The 12,816-nt window shown below is 51.5% G+C and overlaps 2 protein-coding genes across 2 annotated transcripts; one reads left to right on the top strand and one right to left on the bottom strand.

Moving 5' to 3' along the window:
• Positions 1-56: 56 nt before the first annotated feature.
• On the top strand, positions 57-3,738 carry LOC104131419 (embryonic pepsinogen-like). The gene is made up of 9 exons (XM_009644584.1): positions 57-112; positions 445-607; positions 918-1,035; positions 1,509-1,627; positions 1,739-1,938; positions 2,312-2,425; positions 2,911-3,055; positions 3,307-3,405; positions 3,601-3,738. Exons 1-9 carry the CDS (start codon positions 57-59, stop codon positions 3,736-3,738), a joined length of 1,152 nt encoding a protein of 383 aa, XP_009642879.1.
• Positions 3,739-9,293: 5,555 nt separating this feature from the next.
• KCNA10 (potassium voltage-gated channel subfamily A member 10) lies at positions 9,294-10,844 on the bottom strand. Its single transcript, XM_009644583.2, has one exon. It carries the CDS (start codon positions 10,842-10,844, stop codon positions 9,294-9,296), a length of 1,551 nt encoding a protein of 516 aa, XP_009642878.1.
• Between the last annotated feature and the right edge of the window lie 1,972 nt (positions 10,845-12,816).

Genomic DNA, 12,816 nt, shown 5'->3' with positions numbered 1-12,816 from the left:
GGGGGGCGCAGGGGCTATATAAACCGCCGGGCATTTGCCCCGGCTGCCCTGGCACGATGCGGTTCCTCCTGCTTCTCTGCGCTGCCTCTGCCCTCTCCCAGGGTGTCACCAAGTAAGTGACCGCACCAGCCACTCGCGTCAAGGTGAAGGGGGGGGACACAAAAATGAGCGCTCAGAGCCTTTTGATGGCTTTGAGAAGCGGAGGTGAGGTCTGGGAAAGCTGCTGCAGGGGTGCGGAGGCGGCGGTGGTGCCTGATGGAGGGCTGGGTTTCTAGAGGTGCTTTGGGGTTTTGCAGAACCCCCCCTGAGTCAGCATTTTGGGGGATTCTGCTGGGATTCTGCTGTTGGATCAGGGCAAATATTGAAAGTGTCGAATGCTGCTTGCAGGAGCTGCAGGCAGCAAAATCCTCTCTAACTCATTTTTCTCCTTGGTGCTTGTGCCAGGCTGCCCTTGGAAAGGGGGAAGAAGCTGAGAGAGGTCCTCAGGGAGAAGGGCTTGCTGCACCGCTTCTTCCAGCATCACCGCTACGACATCGCCACCAAATTCCCGCATGCTTTTTCCGACAGAACCGAGGTGGCCACCGAGCCCCTGCTCAACACCCTCGATGTGAGTGTTGGCTTTGCCCCCCAGCGGCGTAGCCCCGGGGCGCTTTGTGGGATGCCCATCCCCATGTCTGTGCTGTGCGTGGACCAAACCTGAATCCTTTTACCCCAAAGCCTTCAGCTCCCATCCTTTGCCTCTTCCTGCCCATGCCGGTGGCCCTGGACAGAGCCAGGACACTGAAATGTCCCCCCAGCAGCTCTGCTAGAAACAAGGTGTCCCCATGAAGAAGGGGACCATGAAGGCTGAAAGCCTGGGGAAGCTCCAGGTTTGGTTTCATGCCTTAAAAGCCACCCTTGGTCCTGCTGCCCCGCAGATGGAGTACTATGGGAACATCTCCATCGGCACTCCGCCGCAGGACTTCACCGTGGTCTTCGACACCGGCTCTTCCAACCTCTGGGTTCCCTCTGTCTCCTGCACCAGCCTGGCTTGCCGTAAGTAGGGGCAGGCGGGGATCCCCGTTTTGGCAGAGCTGGGTCCAGCAGCACCTCCTGGGCTTATAATTGCACAATCGAGCCCAAAGATTGGGGTGACATTGCCAGGGGACTGGGGGCCACCTAGCCAGTGCAGTGAGCAGACCCCATGGTGCTGAGTCCACAGCATCTGTGAAATGCACTGAAGAGATGAGCATTGGGGGGGTGGGACCTACGCTGTGCTGTACGCCACAGGGCTCAGCGCCTCAGTTTCCCCATTTGTCCAAAGGGGTGCTGGGATTTCCTACATATCCCTGGTTGCTGGAGGAGGGGTGGGAAGGTACAACAAATGCTCACAGCTAAATGATTCCTGAAAGCAGGATAATAAATGGCAGGTCCAAACAGCAATTCAGCAGGGTTCCTCCTCCCACGCTCCCCTTACGGCTCAGCCTGGCTGAAAGTCTTCATTTGTGATTTCCCCACTTATTTTCTAGAAAACCATCAGACATTTAACCCATCGCAGTCCTCCACCTACAAAAGCACAGGGCAGAACTTGTCTATTCAGTACGGCACCGGCGACATGGCGGGCATCGTGGGCTCCGACACCGTCACCGTGAGTGTCATGATGGCATTTCCAGTGGGGGTCCTTTGTGCCTTCTCCACCTGATTAACATCAATATTGCAGTGCCCGATCCAGATCTTACCGCATCCTCCCTGTCCCTAGGTTGCATCTCTGGTGGACACCAACCAGCTCTTTGGCTTGAGCATCACCGAGCCTGGCCAATTCTTTGTCCATGTCAAATTTGATGGGATCCTGGGCTTGGGCTACCCGAATCTGGCTGCTGATGGGATCACACCGGTGTTTGATAACTTGGTGAATGAGAGCTTGCTGGAGGAGAACCTCTTTTCGGTCTATCTGTCCCGGTAAGCCATGTGGGTGTCAAGGGCTGGGGAAGGTAGGAGATGCATCTCCTGCATTTGCTGGTGGCTCCAGCTCCTCCACTGTCACTGCTGCCATCCGGCTGTTGTCTCTCATGACATGCAAAGACTGGGGGGCTCAAAACAAGTGGTCCTTTTTCCCTTTTTCTGGGTCCAAAGGACGTGGCACATGCTGCTGTTGCACCACTGCCTGGCTGATGCTCTATAACAAGGAGGGGAGCCAAGGGGATGCCAAGATGTGACCATGGCATCGCAAGCAGCATCTCCCCCTGCAAGCAACACAGCCCTGCTGTTTTAAGCTACCTGCACTGAAGCCACATGGCAAACCCTCCCTGTTTTTCTTTTCTGCATCATCCAGTGAGACAACAGGGAGCGTGGTCATCTTCGGGGGAATCGATGAGTCTTATTTCACCGGCTCCATCAATTGGATCTCCGTCTCTTACCAAGGTTACTGGCAGATCTCCATGGACAGGTAACAAAACAGCTCTGCTGGTCTATGTTCATTTCTAACCATCATTTCTGGACCCGTCAACATGAGAGGCTTTCCACTGGCATCTAGCACCCCACGGCTGTGGGATGAAGAAGGTTAAGGGGCCAAAATCCACAGTACTTTGGTAATTGCCACCCAGAATAGGGATGCTTTGTGCCTGGGACACAGCCTAGCTCTTCTCTGCACAAAGCCTGTGTTCTTGGGGTCGTCTCTGGTGATGAGTAGAGCAAATTGTGGTCCAAAACCTACTTTGTTGGGCTCAGTTGGGTCCCAACTGCTGGATTGTGTTCAGCACCCACGTGTGCAATAGGGCTGTGATGCCAGCAGGTATTGCGAACTCCAAGAAGAAAAAGGCTCAAGGGCACCACTTTGGGTCACCCAGCTTTAACTCATATAAAAGAAGTTTGAAAACATCACTAAGATCCAGGTGATTATTTAAGGGCCCTGTGCTTTGTCTGTCCCCCCAGCATCATCGTGAACGGCCAGGAGATTGCATGCAGCGGTGGCTGCCAAGCCATCATCGACACCGGCACTTCCCTTGTTGCTGGGCCCCCCTCCGGCATTAATACCATCCACAGCGCGGTTGGTGCCAGGCAGGACACGTACGGTGAGGTAAGAGCACCCATGGCATGCTCCGCTTGCCCCGGAGGCAGCCTGGCACTGCCGAGCCCAGCGCCAAGCCTGCTTCCACGCAGAGGGAACTCTTATCTCTGCTCATGGCAAACCAGCCCTGCTCCTCTGACACCTCCAACGGAGATCACCATGGTTTCTCTCTAGTGTATACCAGTGAAATCAAACCCCTTCACTCCTCACCCTGTGAGCTTGTTTCCTGGCTAAGAGCCTCTTTCCTCTTCTCTCCGCAGTACCACATGAACTGCAGCTCCATTTCTGCCATGCCCGATGTCATCTTTGTCATCGATGGGGTTCAGTATCCTGTGTCCGCCTTGGCTTACACTGAGCAGGTAAGGGGGAACCAGGTGGCCCTGGCTTCAGGAGCCCCTCTTAAGGTCCTTCTACTTTCTCCAATGGCACTGGTCACCTTGGCCTCTCCTGTTCCTGTGGGAAACAGGGGATGGATGGCCAGGGGCCTCCAGAGCAATGCAAGAAAAGATACTAGCCCGTGTTTCCCCCCTTTGCCTTTTCTTGCTCAAATGCAGAATGACCAAGGACCTTGCATCAGCAGCTTCCAGAACACCTCTGGGGACCTCTGGATCTTGGGAGATGTTTTCATTAGGGTGTACTACAGCATCTTTGACCGGGCCAACAACCGCATTGGACTGGCCAAGGCTATTTAGAAACACCATGATGCCAATGGTGCTGTGGTTTCATCCTGCAACAAGACCACAACCATGTTTTTTGACGTAGCAAGAGATCCCCAAGGCATCTCTCGCTCACACACAAATAAAGCGTTGATGGTTCAAAGTTGGTGGCTGCACATTTATTTGTGATAAAGTGGCAGCAGTTAGGAAGGAGATGTCATACGCTTGCTGCTTCATGGTGGCCAAGGAGCATTTAGTCAACACAGTCTTTCTTAACACCTTTGGGAGCTGTGGTCATAGCCTGCAGAAGCTGAGGGTGGGTCCCTAGGAAGTCAAGACTGGGTCTTTTATTGGAGCTACACCAAGTGAGTGATTCTGGAAGCCCCAAATTTCCACCCAGGGAGGATGAACTCACCATCTCAGAGCAGATCCCTGCAGACTCATAATCATGTCCCACCAGTGGCTCACCCAGGAGCTCCCCATCCCTGGGCTCAAGGTTTGTCCCCATGTCCCCCATAGTGTCTGATATCCCAAAAACACCTCAGGGCAGTGAGTCCCCTGGGAAGATGTGGCTCAGCTGGAGATTTCCCTTGGACCACCCAAGAGAGCAGGGCAGGACGTGGCTCTCACCCAATGCATGCCCTCCCATCGCAAGGTTTTTACAGAAGCACATCCCCAGCTGTGCACATGTAGGGGTGATGTCTTAGTTCAGGTGCCATAGTTTAGAACAATCCAGTTACACGTAGTTGTTTCCCCATAAAGAATTTCGATTCAATGCCCTGTTCCCAATAACGACCCAGTCTGTGCTATCGGATGGTCACCCACAGCCTGCAAACACTGTCCTCAGTTATAGGCTTTACTACTGTGCAAAACCCCACCAAACCCCTATATGTTTATTTTCTGATCATTTTTCCCTCACAATGGTCAGGACGGTTCCTTCCCTAATTTTGTTTCATTTCTTTAAAGCAGCAGTTCCCATTTTTTTTAAAAGGAAATTAACTCCATCCATATAAAATCCTATTAAAAATGGAGGCTGCTGCTTTCGTCCTGAGCAGCTGGAGAGAAAGCGCTCAGCAGATGCCCAGGAGAGCGCGAGCCAAGATCTCTGCTGCTTCTTTCTTTCTACTGTGCTGGTGGCTAAGTGATTATTTGCATTATTTATTGATAAATGAGGTTCCATCACAGATGGGCCCTGGAGGTTGCTTACCCGATGGGAACAGGGATGCAGAGGGAGAGATCCAGGCAAACAGGTTTGGAAATGAATTTTTCTCTCCTCTCACCATGCAAAAGTTGCCCTCTGAGCCAATTAGAAAGGGGTATATGATGGGGGATGGGGGAAATGTGATTTCCTGCTCCCAGCTCCCTGAGCTCACGCAGCCCTGGATCACTGAGCCCCAGCAGGTGGGAATTCCTTGTGCCCAAGAGGGACCCAAGCCTGAATTTTGGGCAGACGGGGCTTTACCTCAGCTCCATCACAGGAATTTTCTCATTGTTATGAGCAACAAGAAATGAATCTGATGCAGTGGGAACCATGGCTCCGAGGATTAGCAACCCATAGACCAGCATCTGCCAGGACGGACAAGACCCAGCAGGAGCACCCAGGGGGATCCTGGTGAGTGGGACAGGAGAGGGAACCTGTGTCCTTGTTCCAAGCAGGACCAACAGCCCAAATGCTGTGCCAGGAGGCAGCTCCTAGACCCTCCTGGCACTTTACTGGTGCCAAGAGTCCCCGGCAAATGCCACCCTGCGGTAGGCGTCCTCCATGAGAGCATCTCCCATGGCCAAAGCATCCCTTCCCACATCCATGCTCACACACGCAATAAAGAAAGAAACCAGATAAAAGCTTCCAAGCATGAATTAGAGAGGGGGAAACACGTCGGGACTGTCTAAATCCAGGGATAAATCTATCCTGGAGTGCCATCTCGTGGCTGCGGTGCCAAAACCGTACCCCTGTGCCCAGGGGCAAAGCATGGAAATATCTGCCTGGTGGCAAAAGGATGCTCCAGCTCAAAGGAGGTGGGAGATGCTTCAAGCTGACAAATATTTCGCACTTTCTAACTTGGTCCTGGGATAAAAAGCAGCCAGGACATCTTTCCCATAAAGCAAAGAGTTTTCTCGTCTTCTTTTTAGCTTTTTATTTCCCATGGCAGTACAAGATTTCAAGTGGGAATTCAGCCTGCGTGCTAGAGGAGATGACAGATTGGCTCATTAAGGCTTGACTCAAGAATAGTACAGTTAATGAGGGCCTTTTGTGGATTTCATTGAGCTTTGAGCTTTGGGCCTGTGTTTGGGAAGGTACTAAGCTGCAAATGATACAGGAGAATGGGTTTTCTGGCAGGTTTTTATCTAGCACCAGCTGAGTGTTGACACTGGGTATTCATAACACTGGGTTTCCTCCACTTTAGGATAAATTGGAAATAAGCTGTCGTGGCTGGAGAGGTGCGGTGGTTTGACCTTGGCTGGATGCCAGGTGCCACCAAGCTGCTCTATCGCTCCCCTCTTCAGCAGAACAGGCGGGGAGAGAATGAGATGGAAAAAAAAAAAACACTTGTGGGTCAAGATAAAGGCAGTTTAATAAAGAAAAGCAAAAGCAAAGGCCACGTGTGGTAGCAAAAGGGAAAACCAAGATTGAGTCTCTCCTCCCCATTAGCAGGCGATGCCCAGCCACTTCCCGGGAAGTAGGGCTTCAGTATACACAGTTGTTCCTCCGGAAGACAAAATGTCATAAAAGACGAATGCCCCCCCTCCTCTTCCTTTTCCCTTAGTTTTTATATCTGAGCTGACATCATATGGTATGGAATATCCCTTTGGTTGGTTTGGGTCAGGGGTCTTGGCTACGTGCCCTCCCAAGATCTTGCCCCCTTCCAGCCCCCTGGTGGGGGGGAAATATTGGAAACACAGCCTTGATGCTGTTCGAGCTCTGCTCAGCAGTAGCCGAAACATTGGTGGGTTATCGACCCCTTCCTACATACCAATAGAAAGCCCAGCACCATGCAGCTTGACCCAATACAAGAGGTTTAATGCCTCTCATAGCATAAATCAGGGATCCCCCTTGGACCTGGCTGCCCGCAACGGATGGTGTAAGCTGAAGTGCTGGGGAAACCCCTGCAGAGTTTGTCCTCAGCTCACAGATCTGGAGCCTTCAGGTCTGTCATGTCCCATGTCTCAACCCCAACTCAACGATTCCCAGCTGGGCACCAGCTCCCTTGGAGCAGCTCAAAACCAAGAACAAAAAGTTGAGTCCAAATAAGCAATATTTTCTGCATGCCAGAGTTTGAAGCATCTATTCCTTTATTTGAGAATAAAGTTTACAAGTTAATAAGAATCAGGTTGTTCAACCTTCCTTCCATTCATCCATCCATTCATCCATCCATCCATCCATCCACCCACCCATCCCAGCACCATTTTGGTCCCTCTTTGCTAAGGGAGCAGGAGCAGTGAAGTGCTCATAGCTGATCAGGCTGAATATTTCCCAACCCAAACCTTTTCACCGGGGTTTCTTCTGGTGACTTCCCAAGGAATAAACACCAAAAGTGCTTCAGCTTTGACAGGCTGGGAGTAAAGTTTGGTGAGGGGAGCGCTAAAAAAAAAAATTAAAAGTGTAAAAAGTTCAAGCTTTCTAGAGGAAAAGGAGAAAGAACCTGCTATGAAATCAAAATAGTGGCGTGGCAGAATTGAGGAGTGAATGGAGCTGGGTGTCCTCCTCCAGCCATCCCCACAGATGAAAGCCTGGCAGGGGTTGCCCGGAGAGGGGGGTGGAGGCCCCATCCCCGGGAACATTCCAGGCCAGGTTGGCCGGGGCTGTGAGCAACCTGCTGTGGTTCAAGGTGTCCCTGCTCCTGCAGGGGAATTGGGCTGGGTGACCTCTAGGGGTCCCTTCCAACCCAACCCATTCTGCGATTCTATGATTCTATGATGAGATCTTGAACATGGTGGGATGGAGATTAAACAGCTCTCACAGCTCCTCCTCCTGTCTGGGATACTGGTCTGGGGGTTGCAAGGGATTGGGTGAGGAAGGGGATGGTGGAGGGATGGGAAGAAACCAGGGAGAGCAGGTGAAAAGGGGGATTTGTCCCACAGGGAAAAAAACCTGTCCTGAAGGAGCTGTGCTGGTCATGTCCCAGATCCACCTCCCTGGGGTGTAAAAGACCCTATTGCAGAAAGACAGCCCACAAAAAGACCCCCAAATCAAAATAACATCCCCCCTCAGACCAGAGCCAGCACAAGCTGTGCAGCAGAGCTGGCGGGATGCAGGATTTCTGCCACAGGGAAAATCCCAGCACGCCCAAACTCATATTTTCCATCAGACCAGGAATGAAAAAAAAAAAAAAGAAAAAAAAAATTACAAAAATCCATCTTTCATGGCTCCTTTCAGAATGAAATTGCAAACCAGAGCTGCTGGCACGTTGCGTAATGATCGTGTCGAACCTTTAGGAGATGAGACATCAAGTATAACAGATGTGGGATATAAAAGCGGATGTGTAGACACTGCATGAGAAACTGTGAGCTTAATGTAGGCAGAAACATCAAAAAAAGCCAAGCGAAACAGTGAAGTTGTTGGAACAAAATGTTTTTGTCGGAAGAAAACCTGCTGGCTTTAGAGAAAACGGCAAAATGATCTGTTGCTGGCTTCTCCCATCAAAAGTGCCAATGGGAACGGGCATGTTTGAGAAAGCCAGAAGTGCCTTTCTACAACACGAAGCCAAGCTGCTGGGAAATGTCAGCCCTCATTCCTCTGTGCCCCATTTGCAGCAACATAAGGGACAATAACAGCTCCGAGGTCACGGTGGCTTGTCCCCAAGGGCATCTGTACACCAGATAACCCCATCCGGAGCAGAAGAAATCCCTTTCCCTCTCTCAGAGCTCGATTTTCCATCAGAAACCCTGGTGGGCATTGAGCCCCGGTGCCCTGGACCTTTTTTGGTGGCTGTGCCACTGTGACGGGTCACCATCCCTCTCCTCCTGATCCCCCCCAATGGCTTGGTCCCAAACATCACCACCCACCCTGCTGTGCCAAACAAATTATTTAGGCAGGAAGACCAGGGAACTCATCCAGCTCAAAATATAACTTTTAATTTTTTTTTTTGCCAGCTTCTTTTTTGGTCCCATATCTGAGAATTGATGAGAAAACCCCCCCACCCCAAATCCTGAATGGTGGGCGGGGAGGAATTATTTCAAATGGATTAAGAAAAGCAGGGAGCTGGAGCCACCTTCCTCCCTGGACAGCTGGGTGCCACCGAGTGAAGCATTTCATGTCATTTTGCCCTTTTTTTCCCCTCTGGTAAATAGGGGAAACCTCTGTTTATGGGAAACTCCGTTCTGACGCCATGGACAGAGAAGATAAATGTCAAGCAGATGAGCATCAAATAATAAAAACCAGACTGATGGGCAGGGAAGAGAGATAAGAAAGATGGTATTTATTTGAACAGCCACAGGAAATCAGAGATTGAAAAATGCCTAGAAAAGAAAAAAAAAAAGCAGCAGCACATTTGGTTTAAAAAAAAAAAAAATAAATCAGAGCGTGCAGATGTTTTATACCTTATCCAGCCAATCCCACCTGACAGTGCCTAGGCCCGTCATGGCCTCCACCATCATTTTTTGGCCTTGTCTCGAGGGTAACCCCCATTGGTCTTATTGAGCGACTCCATGCTGCCATTTCCCGTCACCACGCTGGTGAGTATTCGCTCCACCTCCCCAGGCAGAATTTGCTTCTCTTCATTCTCTGTCTCCCTGTGGTAGAAATAGTTGAAGTTCGAGACGATGACGGGGACGGGCAGCGCAATGGTCAATACCCCTGCAATGGCGCACAGAGTCCCCACGATCTTCCCACCCAAGGTGGTGGGACACATGTCTCCATAGCCAACGGTTGTCATCGTGACCACGGCCCACCAGAAGCCATCAGGGATGCTGGAGAAGTGGGACTGCGGCTCATCCACTTCTGCAAAGTAAACAGCGCTGGAGAAGAGGATGACGCCAATGAAGAGGAAGAAGATGAGCAAGCCCAGCTCCCGCATGCTGGCCTTGAGGGTCTGCCCCAGGATCTGCAGCCCCTTGGAGTGCCGGGAAAGCTTGAAGATGCGGAAGACCCTGACCAGTCGGATGATCCGCAGGATGGCCAAGGACATGTTCTGCTGCCCGTTGAGTTCGCTCTGCTGGATTAGCTCAGTGGTGAGAGTCACAAAGTAGGGGATGATGGACACAATGTCAATGATGTTCATGATGTTCCTGAAGAACTCAGTCTTGCTGGGGCATACGATGAACCGGACGAACAGCTCGAAGGAGAACCAGATGATGCAGGCTGTCTCTATGACAAAGAAAGGGTCCGTGAAGGTGCTGTGGGCCAGCAAGGTGTCTGTCAGATTCTTAGAAAGCTCCTGGGTGGACTTAAACTCCCTTTCCTCCCTGAACTCTGGCAGGGTCTCCATGCAGAAGATGATGATAGAGATGACAATGACCAGGACGGAGACCAACGCTACACCCCTGGCTGCACTGGAGCTTTCGGGGTACTCGAAGAGCAGCCAGAATTGCCTATGAAAGTCATTGGTTGGTAAGAGGGTCTCAGGGTCCTTGATGAACCCTTCATCCTCCCTGAACTGGTCCATGGCTTCATCACCCAGTTCATAGAAGGTGATTTCATCAGCAAAGACGTCAATGGGGACGTTGGCTGGCCGCCGTATTTTCCCACCAGACTGGTAATAGTACAGGATCCCATCAAAACTGGGCCTGTTCCTATCAAAGAAATATTCATTCCTCATGGAGTCGAAGTAACGCATCCTCTTTTCTGGGTCCCCAAGCAAGGTCTCCGGGAACTGGTTGAGGGTCTTGAGCCGCGTCTCAAACCTCAACCCAGCGATGTTGATGATGACTCGTTGGTCGCCCTCATCCATGCCGACCCTCTCCCCCACCAGGTGTTCACTGAACTCAGCAGAGAACCTGGAGAAAATGGTCTCATTGTTGGCGTTTTCACTGTTGATGAGGATTCTCAAGTTGGAGAGGAGGTTGGCGCAGCTGGGATGGCCTTTCCGTGACTGGCCAGCGGGGCTGAGGTCGTTTGAATAACAGGGATCCTCCACGATCTGATCAGCGTTGTCAAAACTGACTAGTGCCACCTCCATCTCCTTCCAACTGGACACGTCCATCATACACTAATCAGATTAGCAGCATAAATCCCCGGCTTGGATGCCGGCAGCTTGCGTCTTTCCCACGCTATGAGGATCTGCAAGCGAACGGACAGGGAGAGAGAGCTGAATTGTGCATGTGTCTCTCTTGGCTTGACTGAAAAGAATAAAACAAGCTTGAGGTCAGAAAACCCAGTATTTTTTTTTAACACAAACATTCATTTCATTGACTGGCAAAAAAAGCCTGATACTTCCAGCAAGTCATTCATCTCTGGATGCCCTTTTGGCATGACTTCATTATCATCATTAAACCTCCCAATACCATTGACAGCACCCAAGGATAAAAGGTCAGGCAGCAGCAGAGGATGGGGCTGAACCCAGGTGTCCCACCCAGCCTTTCCCCAGCAAGCCCAGCCCTGCAGAGCAAGGGATCATGTCAGACATTTCCAGGTGTGGGTCCAGAGTTTGGAGCAGGATTTGGAGATATTAAACATGGGTGTCCCTGGTTAGCAGCAGCCCTTGCTCCAGCTGGGAGAGGCATTGGGTCAAACCCCAGGAGGTCCTGGGCAATTTGCAGCTGGATCAACTGGCCTTCGGAAAACAATTCCCAAACTAGGGGCCACACTGGGATTTGGGGAGTGCAGTCCATGAGGAAGGCAGGTCAGGAGGAGGAGAACTTATCCACCAGCCTTGGACAACCCCTTTGCTCTGTGTGAAGAGCAGTTCTGGGACCCCTTGTCTTGATCCAGACTTTGGGGTGGGCAGTGGAGGAGGTGCCATCCTCCAGAGCTCTCCTAGGCCTCCTTCATAGGAGACATGGTATTCCCAGCCATGGGACGAAGATGAGGACTAAACACTCAGGTCACTTGGAGAGCATCCTTCAGGCCAGGGGTGGATTTTTTCCCAGGCTGGCTCTTTCAGGCGCTCCACAGACACCACATCCCCAAAATACTCCTGGGTACATGTTGCCCCAACACACCGCTGCTGTTGTACTGAACTCAGAGGCAAAGTCAAACAGGAGCCCAGGGACCAGGCCAAGTTACGGAGCTGGGAAATTACCTGTCCTGCCTCAGGGAGAAGCACGAACAGAAATTAGAGGTTAACAAGGAACCGTTCTGGGAAGATTTGCCCCAAAATGCATTTTTCCAAGTAAATACAACCCCCTGCTTTATTTTCTGGACATGAGAAACCACAGAAGGACAGGCAGAGCTGCTCCGCATGACCACTGATCACCAAGGGCATGCTGGCTTTCTTACCCAGCAATGTTCAGAGAGAAGGAGCAAAAAAACCCCAAATGCCCTCGACTGCCAAGAACAGCAATGGGATTTAGGCCACATCTGCATGGAGCAGCAGCGGCGCTGGGGCCGGTCCTGCCATGGGGATGCTCCCCACCGCAGGCTTTGTTTTCTGCAACCAGGTCCTGGGAAGGGATCCAGCCCCTCCGCAGGGCCCGAGCTGCACCCGGTGCCTCAACATCCCTATTGAATGGAAGCCGTTTGGGGCTCTGAAGTTTTACCTCCCCTGTTTCCCAGAAGTGGACTCAGCCATCCGTGCCGATGCACCGCTGGTGAAGTTGGGTAGGGTGAGCTAGAGACCCAAATCTGTTGCAGAAGTAGATGTTAACATCCCAACTCGCTACAAAGCCTCCCTCTTCCGCTCGCAGCATTACAACCCCGAAAGCAAAACTTTGTACAGGAGCCAGCGTCCATATCCCAGATGTGGGCTCAAACTCAGCAACATCATGAGATTCTGGATTTGAGGGCAAATCCCAAAATTTATCATAAACCAAGGCAAAGACACTTAAAAATCATCTTTCTTGGCTTAAAAAAAAAAAAGCCATGGAGCATGGCTGTTCTCAGGCATCCACCTCTGTACCTTCTGGCTGGTTTTGTGCCAATTTTCCCACTTGGGGCCCTGTAGGGAGGAGCATTCAGGGCAACGGGGCAGAAATGATGCCCGGAGGAAGCAGCAGCAGCTCAGTTTTGCCCCCCCCTCC

This window comes from Egretta garzetta, unplaced genomic scaffold (assembly GCF_000687185.1).
Source record: "Egretta garzetta isolate BGI_Z169 unplaced genomic scaffold, ASM68718v1 scaffold688, whole genome shotgun sequence".
Lineage (NCBI taxonomy): Eukaryota > Metazoa > Chordata > Aves > Pelecaniformes > Ardeidae > Egretta > Egretta garzetta.
This window is presented reverse-complemented; position numbering and strand designations above follow the sequence as displayed.